Below are 14,953 nucleotides of genomic sequence, written 5' to 3'. Positions count from 1 at the left end.
CAGAGTACAGTGCCCCATGAATTTGAGAGGCCCGAGTGAACTGTGACAATCCACCAAATAATTCACTGGTGAAACTGGACTTACACAATACAGTAGTAACAAAATGGAAAATGCTTTAGCCATATGGTTGACAGAGTAAGGAATAGCATTGAAGGAAAGAGGTCAAGAAGTGGCACCAGTTACTGACAGCTGGGCTAAGACTGTGCTGAGATTTGCATCTTGGCAAATGTGATCTCTTCAAAAGCATGAATGTATAGACAGCATGGCAGCAAGTCTACTGCAGAGGAAGTGTTTTTCACGGTTTTGGCTAAATTTCTTTAAAATATGTCATAAGTACGTCATTTTTAATGGCAGGCTTGATAGAAGCCCAGGTTTAAGGAGTTCTAGATGATCATGGATGATCTAGATGATCTGGCAAATATACATTGAGGTGTGCTGCAAAAGACTTCTTGCTTCTTTCTGCCTTTTGTTGTGGTTTTGGTATGAGTGTGATTTAATTATCCCATGACAACAACAGGCATTTTTACAAACAAAAACAAATGAACAAAACAAGAGCTGTAGAAATGGAAACATACTGCCTCAGGTAGGACAACAACTGGGCTTTTTAAACAGATAGCCTTTATCACCACTGGAAGCATTTCATCTAGATTTCATTAGGAAGGTATGCTGCTGTAGCTAACAGTGTAATATTTACAGTGTTGAGGTAGGACTGTTAAATGTAATTTGTTTTAAGTAGCCTAAATACTCCTAATCAATCTTAGCTATGAAATATCTTGCCACATGGAAACATTTATCGACTTTTAGGAAGCAATGAGTCAATGACAGACCTCCAAAACGAACTCTCCCTTAGTTGTGTTTCTTTTTAAGATTAAAAGGTGTTGGAATACAATTGAGGAAAATAACTTGGTTAAGAATTAATCAATGTGGTCTTCAATTGCTTGGGCCAAAGGTCATTCAAGAATTATCTTACTCTCAGAAAAGTTGAAGTACTTAAAAAAGGTAATCCTGCTGCTAAGCAGATTGGGAAAAAAAAAACATTGCAAGGGATTGTAATGTCACTGGGCACCATAGAACCTGCTCTTGTCTAAACAGGTTTCCTTTACTTAATGTAAAAAGTTTTTGTAATGTCAAATACGTTATTTAAAGCAAACAGAAAGAAATCTGCCTTTTTTTTTTTTAATTGTGACTGACTACCTTTTGTGACTGAAGCTATTATTTTATGGGATTTGGAGCTACAGACCCAGAAAAAAAAGCAGATTTTCTGAACAGATAGCAATTTAAAGCCCTGCAGTGTAAGCTGAAACACAGTTTAAACTATTCAATGTTTGTAACACTAACATCTTCTAATAAATTCTCCCCCAGCAGAAGCAGAATTATTATCAGACCAGTGACCAAGAAGGTACTTGATACAAAGTTGGCGTTGATTGATTGATTGCAGAGGACTGCAATCTTCACTTTCAGAAGTGATAATCATCTGTTATTTCTATTGAGCAGATAGATTTGTAGGTGTTTGGTACTTCCTGTCAAGTGACATGCCCAGGAAATTAACTTTGAAGTTACTCCTTTAGAAATACACTGAGGATGAAGGTCCAGCCCACCAGCCTTGAATGACGGCAGATTTTCACTGATTATTCAGTAGTTCCTGCAAAGCTGTCTTCTTTCATTTGGTAGAACATTTACAACTTCAGAAGATGAGCGGACTGAATGAGTAATGAGCAACTTGGTCACAAATTTCAGTCAAAAGTTTAAAGATAAATAATGAAGTTCTCTCTGACTGTAATAATAATTCAGACGGGATTTAACAAAGAAGCTGGATCAAAACTATAGTTGTGCTGTAGTTACTCAAATTCTTGATGCATCTGTTAATAACAGAACATACTTTTTCTAATTTGTTGTAGAAAAACAAAACTGCTCAAGCAGTGAGAGGCAATGACTTAAACATCACTATAGAGCATCAGACAATAAAAGGTATTTAAAATAAACCATTATGATAGCTGAACACATATAAAAATAATCTCTTTATTGTGATTTTTTTTTTTCTTTTTGCCTGACAGTTATTTCTTAAGAATAAATATTAACAGATGAAAGTATATCTGCTGAGCCTCCAATTTGATGTTTTTTTTTGCAGCAGAGCTTTTGTAACAAACTTCTCTGCTGGCTGCTTGTTCCCTGCCCTACACCACCCCTTCTTTTTGTGCAGTACACGGGCTGGCAAGGCCACACTGCCCACCAGATGGGGGACCTGCCCCAGTGACAGTCACTGCTTCCCACCCTCTTCGCCCTGGATGTTGCCAACAGCAATGCTGGCTTCAGTAAGCCTCTTCTCTGCTCATCTCTGCCCTTGCACAATCTGTGAGTTGTCTGAAGGCCTCTGCAGAGCTAAAATAGGGAACAGATTTGAAAGAAAAATAGCATTTTTTAAGACTGGTTGTTTTTCAGTGGCATCAGTTCACTTAAGCCATTCAACATATAACTGAGTAAACATCACGTTCTCCTAACCATGGAGGTGAGAGCAGGAATGAAGTAAGGACCCAGGGCTGCTGAATGTCTCACAAAAAATAGCGTGGCCATATGTACTCTTCTGGTACAACCAGCCACCTGGGGAGTTGAGCTAAACTGTTGTACTCTGAACTGGAGCAGAGCTGGAGCTCTGAAAAAAAAAAAAGGCATCTCACCAAACAGTAATTAATAGCTGAGGTGGCTACAGCAACTTTAGCAGCTGTAGTCATTTTGGAAATAAACTGGAGACTATCCTCTAAACCACAGCTACCTGAAAAGCTGAGCTTATCCCGATTTAGGAAAGATTTTTTTTTTTTTTCCTGCTCTGAGAGCATTTCAGAGTACGTAAGATGAAATAAAGAACACATTTAAAGAAATTACATTGGTCAATGAAGATCCTAAAATAATTCTGTAAGATGTTACTTTTTTATCTCAAAACACTTTTATACTTTGAAGTAAAATCAATTGATTTTAGATCTATTACTCTAATACAGAGAGATAATAAACTCAAAACCACTTACAGTGAATTTTAAAATAATTCTCATGTTACAATAAACTAGAAAAAATGAATATGTAGTGACCCTTGGTGCTAAATCCACTGTTTTCAAGCTTTAGTAAGCTATTTGTTCATCTGTAGGATGGAGGTTTTACTCTGATACACAGAATACATTGCTTGGCTTTTAAATTGATTCAGTAACAAGTCTTTCATGAAGATTGAAAACCAATAACCTTCCACCTTCAACTCAATAAATCAAATCCCATTTAATTCAGTTTTTATTCAATGAAATGATGTATAAAAACTTACAAATCTGAGAACTTAACTATACACAAAAAGATGATATTCAGTTTAAACGTATACACAGAGAAGAGCTGTGGTTTTGACTTGCCCTCTCCCGCCCCTCCCCCCAAAACACACACTGTCTCCATTTAGAATGGGGCACTTATTCTGTCCACTTATGCCTTCTTTTGGCCCAGTAATTGCTCAGTGGGCTTCATTGCTGCTGTCAGTTTAGGTTTTTAGGCTACCAGCAAAAAATCTGGGCATCTATATAAAATAATAATTAGCAACTTGATTTTTAACACAAAGATGCAGTGCTACCATCAGCAGTAACTAAAACTACAGAATTCACCCTTTCAGTTTTTGCAGACTTTGTGTTGGCTTTGAAAATAACAGGACTCTCATAGAGCAGAATCTGTCTGTCAGCACTATAGATTAAAACAACCATGATCCCCTGTTGCTAGAACATCTTTGCACCACTTTTGCTTCCTCTTAACTCATGCCATTAGACCAAATGAAATCATGGACTTTCCTTGCCTAAGGCCATAAAGCTTTTCTCTCTCCTTTCATCCAGAATGACTCAAACCTATAGCTAAGACCACATGCACGTGCTGCACTAATGATGGTACAGTGCTCACCAGTATGTCACTTCTCTGGTTTCCTTTGTATAGCATGGGTGACAATACTTACCTATTAGCTTCTCTTCAACAGGCCAATAAAAATGCACACAGCTCAGGACATTTTAAATTTGATTAAAAATAACCTGTGCAGTGACTACTTTGGTCAAAGAACTAAAAGACTTTCTGGGCTGAATCTGAGAGTAGACGGCCAGTTGCTTAAAAAGGATGTGTGCATTTATTTACCTGTACCAAATATACACACAAACACTTTCTCTATATATATATATAAATCTTTATACATATACAGTATTTTTATATATATATATATATAAAGATTGCCATCACATTATTATTACAGCTACTTAAGTCAAAATTTGACTAAGTAACTACTTTGCTTAACTCAATGATGCTATCTGAAACAGATACCCAAAGGCATACTTGAAAGAAAACATAAGGCTAAAAGAAACCCAACACCCTCAGCTCTTTTTAAGTCAATGAACAGTGATTTTTGCACTCATTGAGGAAAGTTCCAAGGGTTTTGAGTTATAACCTTAATCAGCTTGTACGTGGACTTCTAAAAAGCATGGTGTTTAATTTGCCAGATCTTCTCAAAATGCCTTTTACCAGGGAAACTAATATATATCTATATATATATAGATATATATCTATCTTTGCTTACCAAACTGATAATCCGTTTCTCATTACACTCATCATTGTATCTAAATACACTTTTAAGCAATCTAAATTTTGTTTAAAATCTATTAAATTTGGATTAACTAATACTATCAACATAGCTGGATTATTTTTTTTTTCACACGTTCCTTTGTATTAAAATCATTTGTGTTGTGGTTTGATGCAAGAGCTTTTTGCTTGTTTTGGTGGGAGAGGCAAAGTCCAATTTCCTAATGTGCCAGTACAGTTCTGGTTGCTGAAGACAAAGGGTGGGAAGGAGGCTGGTGGAAAAGATGGCAGGGGTAAGTGAGGTAAGAGGTGGGGGGAGGAAAAAATTGATTTAATAAAAAAGGAGTAAAGAAACTTTTAAAAAATTGATACAGGTTTCACATTCAGTCTAACAACACTGCTTCCTGCTCCTTTTTGATGGAGGCTAACACTGCATTATCAGTCTCTGTGGCTTCTGTGTCCCCACCACCTAGCAGAATGGAGCGATCTTCTTCTAGTGTAAAGACAGAGTTTTGATTTTGGCACGAATGTTTGACCACTTCATTGGGAGTTGAAAATGTTTTGTCACACAAGTTACATTTGTAGGGCTTGTTGGTCTGTACTAGCATGTTGTCCATTTGACTGCCTTCCTCAAAGGTACAGAGTTCCAGAGTCTGTTTGTCCACCATTGTGTACGTGTCCATGCTCTGGTTTAGGCACACATGTCTGGCAGCCTGGTTAGCCCTACAAAAGCTTTTGTCACAAGTGCTGCACTTGAAGGGTTTGCCAGTGTGTATGTACATGTGCTCCCTCCAGTGGCTTTTCTGAATGAATTTGCGACCACAGATGGAACACTCATATTTCCGCCTTTTTACTTCCCTCTCTTGATCTGCCTGCTCCAAGTTGTCTATGTCTGCAATATCAGAGGGGGGTGGTGTCTCTGACTGCTGCTGCCCATCAATTATTGGGGAGTCTGAGATCTGCTGCAGCTCGCTGTCACTAATCATCCCCGCTTCAGGCACTTCCACAGCATCTTTATCAGCTGTGTTGTTACAGAGAGACAAAGAAATATTACTTTCTCCTTGCTGGCTAGATGTGAAGGGAACTCCTGTGTGGATCTGCAGGTGTTCACGCAAACTACTTCGCAAATTGAACCGGCGACCACAGAGGTGGCAGGCGTAGTATTTTGGGAAGCTTCCATTCCTTTTCATAATGCTTGGCTTGACATGTGCTATTGTGAGCGAGGCAGGCTGTTCATCTGAAGAAGATGCTTCCATGTTGGCCTCTTCTCCTGAAGGTGAATTATTTCCAGCAGCAGATACCAATTCTGGAGATAAAGAAGATGGCAATGGGTCAGAAGTGGACATATTTGTCCGGGTCACTTGTGGCAGAGTTGTGGCTAACTGCGAGAGCTGCGAGCCTTCAGAGACCTGCTCTTGGTTCATCCGTGATGTCTGTGGCCTTGGGTCTCGCCCGAGTTTGTCAGTCGCTGATGTAACCTTAGTGGGATGTCTTATCTGGTGATCTGCGATCTGAATGCCATATAATGAAGATGCTAATGGAAAAACTTGATCTGGGTGAGAAAAAGTTCCCTGACTTGCAAGGCTGGCCTCTTGAATTAGTGGATATGCATGCAGAAACTTTATTCCCTGTTCTAGCCGAACTGGGTCAATGAGTTGCGGTGCCATCTTCCCAGTGTACATCAAATGCAAAAGATAACTGAAGATATCTGGCTGTATGTCAGTCGCTTTCAAACGGACACATTCACTGAAAGGTGAAACAAAATGACCAGTAAGAGATAAGGAAAATATTTTTTTTTACTAGATCTAAGTTATTCAAGCATTGATAAAAATCAGAAGCATCTACTTAAATTCAAACACAGAATCTGCAATAAATACAGCGAAACGCTTTAACATAAAAGAACTAATCTTATTGGCCACTTGAAAGATGACTTTTTTTTCTTCAGTAACTTCTTCAAGTAACTGGCTTGAAAGACAAAGCTGTCCCATTGCAATCTACACCCTCCTAAATTGCTGTTATGTTATAGATTTGTTGTTACATCTTAATATATTTTGTAAATTGCAAAGATATTTTTTCCCTTTTTTCAGGTGGATTTAAACACATCTGTAGCTAAATTAGAACCTGCTAGCACTGGAGTCTAATTGGCAATCCATTAAACTTCTCAGTACGTAGTCTTGAAAACACATAAAATTCATCTGGCACTTGGTTCTTTGGCTTCTATGGCTTACTAGTGTTCACACCTACAGTTCTGCAAATGTGTGGTATCACCTTGTCTCAACTGCATTATGACCCAGAAACCATGAAGGATGGGGTGTGAATCCCCTGAGAGGATCTGATGCAACAGGTGTAGCCTGAGCACATCTATCTCGTGGAGACCAGGCTCCTTACAAAGCAGAGCGCTAGCTTCCTTTCTTCAACAGGGAGGAAGAAAAGGTAGCACCAGTGGTACCACCTGGTCAGCCTAACAGCCCCTTGGTTAGAGTGCTCAACAAAGTGAAATGCTTTGGCTGTGATGCCTTCTTCAGTCCAGGACTGAGACCAACACCGTCCTCCAGCTGAGAGCATGCGCTATGCATCCACCTTTAGGATACTCTGGACTGAAACACCCACCACACCCCTGGCTGAAGTTGGATCCCTGTGCAAAAAGAGAGCCAAGGCTCACAGAAGAAGAAATAAAATGAGGAACATCTTGGTTAGGCCAGTCAGCTAACAGGAGAAGATCTGGGATTCTAATGTTTTTTTCAGAGTTATTTGTAGCTCTAGTATTACACAAACATTAAATAAGACAGAAATCCTGAAACGGACGAGACTGCACACTGTGGTCTGAATGCTCTAATCACAGTAGGCTACCAAGCTGAGGAGGATATTACAGCCAATTCTTCTGTTTCTTGAGGTGCATCCTTCTTGAGCAATCTGACTGCTTTTGAATTGGGATATATTACTCAAAAGTAAACTTTCCAATGCTGTCTTCCAGAGATGACTGTGTGCTCCTGATGGAGCATGAAGACCAATACATCTGCCTGCAGCCCAGTCTCAGAAGTGCAAATGCACTTCTGTCCTTGATGTTTACGTTTAGCTAAGAACTCTTAGCCAAGGAGTTAGGAGTTTCACTCACTTAACATAAACTTTTTGAGATAGTTCAAATAACTGGGAAAAAGAAAAGACAAAAAAAATCTTTAAAACAGTCTTACACTTTTGTTAGCTTTTCATTGCTCTCCATATAAGGCTGCCTCTCCTCCCCCCCGCCCCCCCAAAAAAACCAAACCCCACAACAAAAAAAACCCCACCACCTTATTTTCTACCACTATGCAGTATTATTTAACTAACTTAAGTAAACTGTAAAAAAAACAAAAACAAAAAACCTCTTTTACAAGTTCATTTCTCAAAAATCTCCTAGCAAATACTAATTGGTTTGTATAAAATGCTACGGAAATGTTAAGAATAGTGCCAAAAGAGAGAAGAGAATAGTGAGTGGGGGAAGGAAAGTGCAAGAGTAAAGACAGAATCCTTTAAATATTCAGTTCTAGGAATTCTATGCTTTTATAATGATAAAGAAATTGTGCTAAATCATAACATTAGTGTTAATGAATCACAGTTCAACTTCAACACGTTTTCAAGTGAGATTCTAGTTTGCAGATAAAACTGCATTCCATATTCCTTAAGTCATAGCAAGAAGCAAAACCAACACTTTGAGGTTTAAAAATGTTGTTCCACCTCTTTAGCGTAGCTACCTGAACATTTGAACAGTGAACCTTTTTATAGTTACCTGGTTTGATGAACAAACAACATCTTGAAGTAGTTGGAGAAAGAAGCAAGGACTGATTTATGTGCTTTGAAGTAGACATCACCAATGGCAACTGTGCAGTCACACAGGAAACCAAACTCTCTCTGAGCATTTAGTTGCTGCAGCAGAATAAGTCCATGGTTGGCCAAATCCATTTTTTTACACTCTGAAAAGCAAATGACTTCCATGTAAAACTTAACAGTAGATGCATAGATGTAACAGTACTTGTCTCTTAACAGATATTTTCTTCTAAGATCTATACACCATGCTTTAGTAACACCTCTTCATCCCAAGCTACTGTGTACATATCTCACATGTAGGCAAGAATCTCTGGTTCATGATGGGCGATGCAATTCACACAGGTGCAAGGGATTTGCTGAGGTTTGTAGAGCCAGGACTAAAGAGCTCTGAAAAGGCATGGGGGAAACATACACATCAAAAGGAGAGGAAGAAATAAGTAGTAAAAACACCTATTTGTAATGGGAAGAATAAAGTATTTTGGCTGCCACTCATCTGTTCAAAGAGGAAAAATGAATCTCCCTTCTGGTATCAGTTACCCTCACCTAAATGAGTAGGAGAGACAAGAGCAGAACCCAAAAAAAGGCAAATTAGATGCTTTTAACCTGAATTTTCAGTGTCTCTGTATATCTATTATCTAAAAGTTATGTGTCCATCCAGCTGAACCCAAACCAAACATTAACTAAGCATTTGTGATGGTTATGCCCTCTCCTGGGAAATACCAGATATATACCTGAGTGTCCCTGGGCTGAAAAAATGAAGTCATTCTAGGTGTCGGCAAGCCCTCTGGCCCATCACAACACGAGGGGCCAATATTTTCACTCAACAACTATTTATTAACTGAGACCAGCTACAACAGCATTTTGTAAGGAGCCCACATGCCAGAGAGCCTTAGGCTTACCTAGCAAATCAAGGCACCCAAGGAGTGAGAGGTGCAGTTCTGTACATCACTGGCTGTTGGTGCAAAGGCAGGATAACTAACAGTGCAATATGGCATGAACCTGAGCCCCCATAAACCAGGGCTTCTGTGGACACCCCTCTCCCTGCACCTCCTTGTACCAGCTGTTGGAGGCTGCCCTCAAAGAACTACCTGAGAGATATAAATGTTTTCCAAAGGATTCAACAGCAGCCTTGGAAGCAAGAATTTATAACTTTGGGGAAAAATAGCTGGAGAAACACATTAGAACTGTTGCCTGTGGCTGGATGGATGAATATACAGCCGGTAAGATCAACAAGTGGATATAAGTTTAACCAGAACAAACACAGCTTTGGGCAGAAAAAATGAAATTATGCAGTAATGTAGCCCCATAAAACAGCACGAAAAGTCAACAAAATACCTATCCATATTGTGCCCAGAACAATGCAGATGCTCTATGAACAGAAAAGAAAGTGAAACCAGAAGTGGATCAAAAATTGTAGATTTATAAAATGTCTTGGGTATTTCCTCTTCAAATTTAACAGTAAGTTGTTGAAATTTTAGGTAGGGTACAAACAGCTTATTTCATCTATACAGTAACAGCATGGCCTTTTGGGAAAGAGAATAGAAATGTATTACACATATGCCAATACGTTTAGTCATTGCAGAAACAAGTATTTCTACTTGCTGGAGAGTGAAGAATGCCCTCGTATTTAAAGCAATAACCAGACTGACCAAATGCATTCCTTTGCATTCACATGAGATCAGAACTTGAGTCAATGGTGTAAGGGCAAAGAAATACAATGTAAGACACAGTTGATTATCTTCTTACAGTTAATAAGGTAAAACAAAAACACAACAGGTTCCAACTCTCTTCAGTTTCACCCTCTCTTCTCTAAATTACTTTTTGTATAGTTATGTTTGTACAAACAATATGCCAAAATTCTCTCTCTCCAAGAGGGAATACTTGCTGTCAGCAGTAGCAAAACCCATGTTGATTGTTATTTAATACTGCAAGACGCTCCACACAGGTAGACCTTGTGATGTTCCAAAAACCACACCAGAGTTGGGTGTTTGTTATTTTGGGTTTTTTTTAGCTTTAATTTAGATTATTTTCTGTGTGCTACATTTTTTAATTCATGAGTGTTATGTCTGGTTTGTACTCGGACAGCGAAGATGTCAGGCAGAGCAAACCATAGATGTGAAGTAGCTCCAAGCCAGAAAGGCATCTTTTGTAGTTATCATCATACTAAATTTGTTTAGCTTGTAGTTTCACCCGTAACCAAACAGCAGTCACTGTGGCAGTTGAAACTGTTACCCTTCATCAGAGACCTGAATGAATCTTTTCAAAAAATGATACAGTGTTCCTACACGTGCACAACACTAAGTTTTTGTGTGCATTTAAAATATATTTAAATGTTTTGAACTGAAATTATATGGCAGGGGTAAGGAAAGTGCTGTCTTTCGTATATTACAGTACATTACAGGTATGCATTTGTTCTGGAGTTCTACCCTCACCTAATCACAACGCTGTGATTAGCACTAACAAGGCTGTGCTTTAGCACTGACGGGTTTAACACCTGTGTACTACATTTCCTGTGCCATGAAACCCTACAGGCGCAGTCCCTCCCCTGCACAGCTTGACAGGCTAGCCTGGCTCCGCTTAATCACAGCTTTTGAAATTACCTAATTTCCTCAGCTGTGGGTGAAAAACCACGCGAGTCCGAGTCCTTTCGGAAGACGTACGTTTACTTCGGACAGCGCGAGGGGAGAAGCGGCGCCACAAGCCAAGGGCGTGACTCAGAAAGAGCCGGTACCGGAGCACTCCGGAGACGCCGGGAGCGAGGGGGAAGGAGAAGAGAGCGGAGACCGGCAGCCGCTCGGACAGGGAAGCCCGTGCTGACAGGAAACAGCTGCCGGCGCGGCTCGGGCACAGCCCGGCGCTTCCTGGTCCGTCCGCGCACACCTTAGCGGACACCAGCCCTCCCGACCGCTCCTGGCGCTCCGGCCACTTCAGCGGCAGCGAGCACCAGCCGGGCCCGGCCACTGACGAACGCGCCGCACCGGCGGGCAGCCCCCGCCCCCAGGGGGCGGACAGGCGGCTGCCGGGACCCCGCGCTGGGGCCCGCACCGGCCCCGCCCGCCGCAACGGGACCGCGCGCGCGCGCCGGCAGCGGGGGGGAGGACGAGGGGGAGCACGGGCGCGCGCCGCTCGGGCGCTCCCGCCGCCTGCCGGCGCCGTAGCGCGCGGCGGGGCGCCGCTGGCGGCGTGGGGGCGTGGCTTACCACCCACCCCCTCCTCCCCAGAGTCACGCTCGGCCTCTGTGGCACAGGTGACGGCGCTTTCCCATTGGCCGCCGGGGCGGAAGGCCGGGTGACCGCGAGCGGCTTTCACTGGCTGCGCTCCGCCCCTCTCTCCGCCCTCCCCGTCCGTCCCCCACCCCCCCCGCGCACGCCACGCGCGCACGGACGGACGGAGACGGCGCGAGACGCAGCGCGAGCGGAGCCGCCAGGGCGCGCGAGACGGGAACCGCCGCTGCCGCCGCCACCAGGGCCGCCCAGCCTGCGAGGAGAGAAAGGCGGGGCCGCCCCCTCCCGCGCCGCGCGGCGCCCTCCTCCCCCGCCCTTCCCTGCGCCGGATGCCGCCCGAGGGGGGGCCGCCCCGCTGCGGGCGGGCGGGCCCCAACCGGCCGAGCCGAGCCCGGCGCCGGAATACACCGGCCCCCCCCGCCCCCTCCCTCGCTCCTTCCCTCTGCCCCCTCCCTGCCCCGGCGCGGCGCACCCCCCAGCCCGGCCCTCCCCTCCCCTCGGCGCGGGCCCATCCCCCCCCGGGCTGTGTCCCGGATGGAGCCGTCCGGCCCGGCCCGGCCCGGCCCGGCGGGGGTTTGTCAGGGGGCCAGGCAGCCCCGGCGGCGCCAGGCGAGGGCCTCCTCCTCCGCGCCCCCCTCGGCCCGCCGCGGCGCGGCCGGACCCCGCGGCCGGGCGCCCCTCGCACACAATGAGGAGGTAGGGCCGAGCAGGCCCCGCCGCGCCCCCGCGCCCGCCGCCGCCGCCTCAGCCCGGGCCGCGGCCGGTGCGGAGGGGCCGCGCGCACGTGCGGGCGGCGCTGGGATCCCGGGGGGCGCGGCGCGGCCGGTGCTCACCTGGGGGACGCGGGCCGCCGAGGCGCCTGGTGCCGCGCGGGCCGCCGCCGTCTCCGCGCCCAGCAGCAGCAGCAACAACGGAGTCAGCGCGGCGGCGGCGGCGGCGGCTTTTCCTGTCCGGTTACGTTAGGGTCACATGACCGAGAGCGGAGCACAGAGGCTGCAGCGAGGAGCCCCCGCCGGGGGGGAGGGGAGGCGGCGAGCGCTGTGGCGGCAGCAGCAGGAGCCACCCAGCCCCCGCCCGCCCCTCCCTCCCCCGCCCGCCGCGCGCTGCGCGGGCCGCACCGGCGGGACCGGCCCCGCCGCCGCCCTCCTCCCGGGCCTCCGGCGGCGGGCGCGGTGCCTCTTTAAAAGTCCCGGCGGTGGGGGCCGGTGCAGCCTCCCCCGGCCTGCGCTGCTCGCCGCCGCTGCCAGCGCCCCTCCGCCGCCCGGGCTGCGGAATAACGGCCCGGGCCAGGCTGCTGCTGGGTCGCCAGCGGGCCCGGCTTGGGGCCGCAGCAGCGTGTCGGGCCGGTGCGGGGCGGCGCTGCGCTGCGCTCGCCGCCGCCTTCCCGGCGCCTTGCCGGCCTCGCCGCGGCGGCAGAGGCTGCCCGCCGCCAGCACCACCGGTGCCGCCGGGGGCGCCCGGCCTCGACGCCGGGGGACACCGGGGAGCTCCTGCCGGGCGGTGTTTGGCGGCCGAGCGAGGCTTTCCCCGGGTTCTCGCCCGGGGAGAAGTGGCGGGCGCAGGTGCGTCCCTGCGCTTCCCGCCAAGCCACCGGGCTTGGGGGAGACGGGGACAAACCGGCGGGTGTGTGAGCGGAACGGGAGGTGTGACTGAGCATCCCGGGACCCTCGGGCACCAGCTTTGCGAGCCGGGGTCCTCGTCCGCGGCTCCCTGGCTTGTCTGCCGGTGTCGCTTACAGTGCGGTCTTGGTTCGGTGCTCCGGCAAGGGGAGGCTGCGGGGCTTTGGAGGGCCGGTCTCTGCGAAGCTGTCCTGGGCACGCTTTGGATGGACTGCCAGATGGGAGCTTACAAGTTGACTTGTCAAAAAGAGTGATTCAGAGTGGCAACGCGGGAAGCCTGGGTTTGCTCTTCGGCTGTTTAGGTGGACAAGTTACTTGAACTGGGTATTTTTAACTCGTCTTTTAAGGAGGGGACGGACGTAGCAGTCCTCTGTAAAAATCAAATCTGCAACTTGTAGCAACAGCTGATTGGCTTGCAGTGGAGTGCAAAGGGAAGGCGGATGTAGCCAGGCCTCTTCTTATCCAGATCTAAGGCGCGCTATAGGGTTCATGTGTGCTTATAAAGCTGCACAAACAAATGCACCAGTGGACGCCGTGATACATGAAAAAATGGTTGGTCTTGCGAAAGTTATTTAGTCAGAGTCGTTAGTGCGGAGCAGGGAGGCCGTCTTCTGTGACAGGCCGCGAAGTCCCTGAAGAAATGGAAGGGTGAGCCCAGTGTCGGGCTGGAGCATGTTTTCTCTGACTCAGAGAATGGATCTGGGCATGGTCTGGACGGATCTGTGCCTTGTCATGGGGTGGCATCGGCTACCTGGAGCAGTGGCACGGACAAAACTGTTTTCAGAATGACACTTTGTTGTTGTTGAAAACCTTGTAAGAAGATATTTGGCCAGCAATAGTTAAAGAGGTTTCCTTTGCACCCCCTAGCCTGGGGGCCTGCTCCTGCTGTCATTAACTATGCTTTCTGTTGTGCCTTAGGAACAGCTTATGTTACGATTTCAGTGATTTGAATTAGGTCAAGATTATTATGACCTTTTTTTAAGATACTTAACTAAGCAAGCTCGTAGGGGGCTAGCTGTAACTGGGATGATGATTCCTGTTTCCACAGTGATTAAATAAGATGTGCTATGGAAAAAAGGCCCAAATTCTTTTAACTTAGTGTCTTGACAGGAGGTGTGCTGAGAGGGGAAGGAGGTGTCTCGTATCTTGTCTGGTTTGTAGATCAACAGTGATTGCAGTCATCCCAGGCTATTGTTATTTTTACAGGATATATATTGATCAAGGACTAGACCAGTTTTATGTGGGTCTGACTCTGCTGTCTCCCACTGAAGCTAATTGAATTCTTGATAGACACAGCTTGAGTCTCTTTGCATTGTATAACATATGAATAATTATTCATCAAGGTTAAGCTGCACTTGAAAACTAGCTAGTTAAGTCATTAAAAAAATCCCCAAACCCAACAACTTATTTTTAATTTTAGTGGAGCTGAAAGCCGATAGTCTATTTGCTGCTGTTGCAGTATTTTAAATAAAGCATCTGAACAGAACTGCATCTTTAGGACCCACGTCAAGTACCTGTGATGTGCTGAACTACAAGGGGCATGTTTTTAACAGCTCTTTGAGTTCTGCTGTGTGAGTGCATGGCAAAAGTTTTTATAAAGTGTATGTAACCAGTCTGCTTGGCAAATCTTTTCCTTGTACATTTCACTTGCATTTCAACTCTGCAAACTAAATACAAAGTAGAGAGAGGGGATGGACATTTGAACTGAAGTTGCTTAGCTGTGGATGA

At 45.9% G+C, this 14,953-nt stretch overlaps 1 protein-coding gene across 1 annotated transcript; it reads right to left on the bottom strand.

Moving 5' to 3' along the window:
- Positions 1 to 3,250: 3,250 nt before the first annotated feature.
- Positions 3,251 to 12,905, bottom strand: ZBTB2 (zinc finger and BTB domain containing 2). The gene is made up of 3 exons (XM_065057421.1): positions 12,440 to 12,905; positions 8,345 to 8,528; positions 3,251 to 6,324 (listed from the first exon to the last, which is right to left on the bottom strand). The coding sequence occupies exons 2-3, from the start codon at positions 8,515 to 8,517 to the stop codon at positions 4,962 to 4,964; spliced, it is 1,536 nt and encodes a 511-aa protein (XP_064913493.1). The 5' UTR covers positions 8,518 to 8,528; positions 12,440 to 12,905; the 3' UTR covers positions 3,251 to 4,961.
- Between the last annotated feature and the right edge of the window lie 2,048 nt (positions 12,906 to 14,953).

The sequence above is a fragment of the Columba livia genome, chromosome 3 (genome assembly GCF_036013475.1).
Source record: "Columba livia isolate bColLiv1 breed racing homer chromosome 3, bColLiv1.pat.W.v2, whole genome shotgun sequence".
Classification (NCBI taxonomy): Eukaryota; Metazoa; Chordata; class Aves; order Columbiformes; family Columbidae; genus Columba; species Columba livia.
Note: the sequence above shows the minus strand (reverse complement) of the source record. Positions and strands in the feature narration are given on the sequence as shown.

Coding starts and splice junctions, on each gene's coding strand:
- ZBTB2 (XM_065057421.1), bottom strand. CDS start 8,517: ATGGATTTGGCCAACCATGGACTTATTCTGCTGCAGCAACTAAATGCT. Junction 6,325..8,344: donor TTGTTTGTTCATCAAACCAG/GTAACTATAAAA, acceptor TTCACCTTTCAG/TGAATGTGTCCGTTTGAAAG.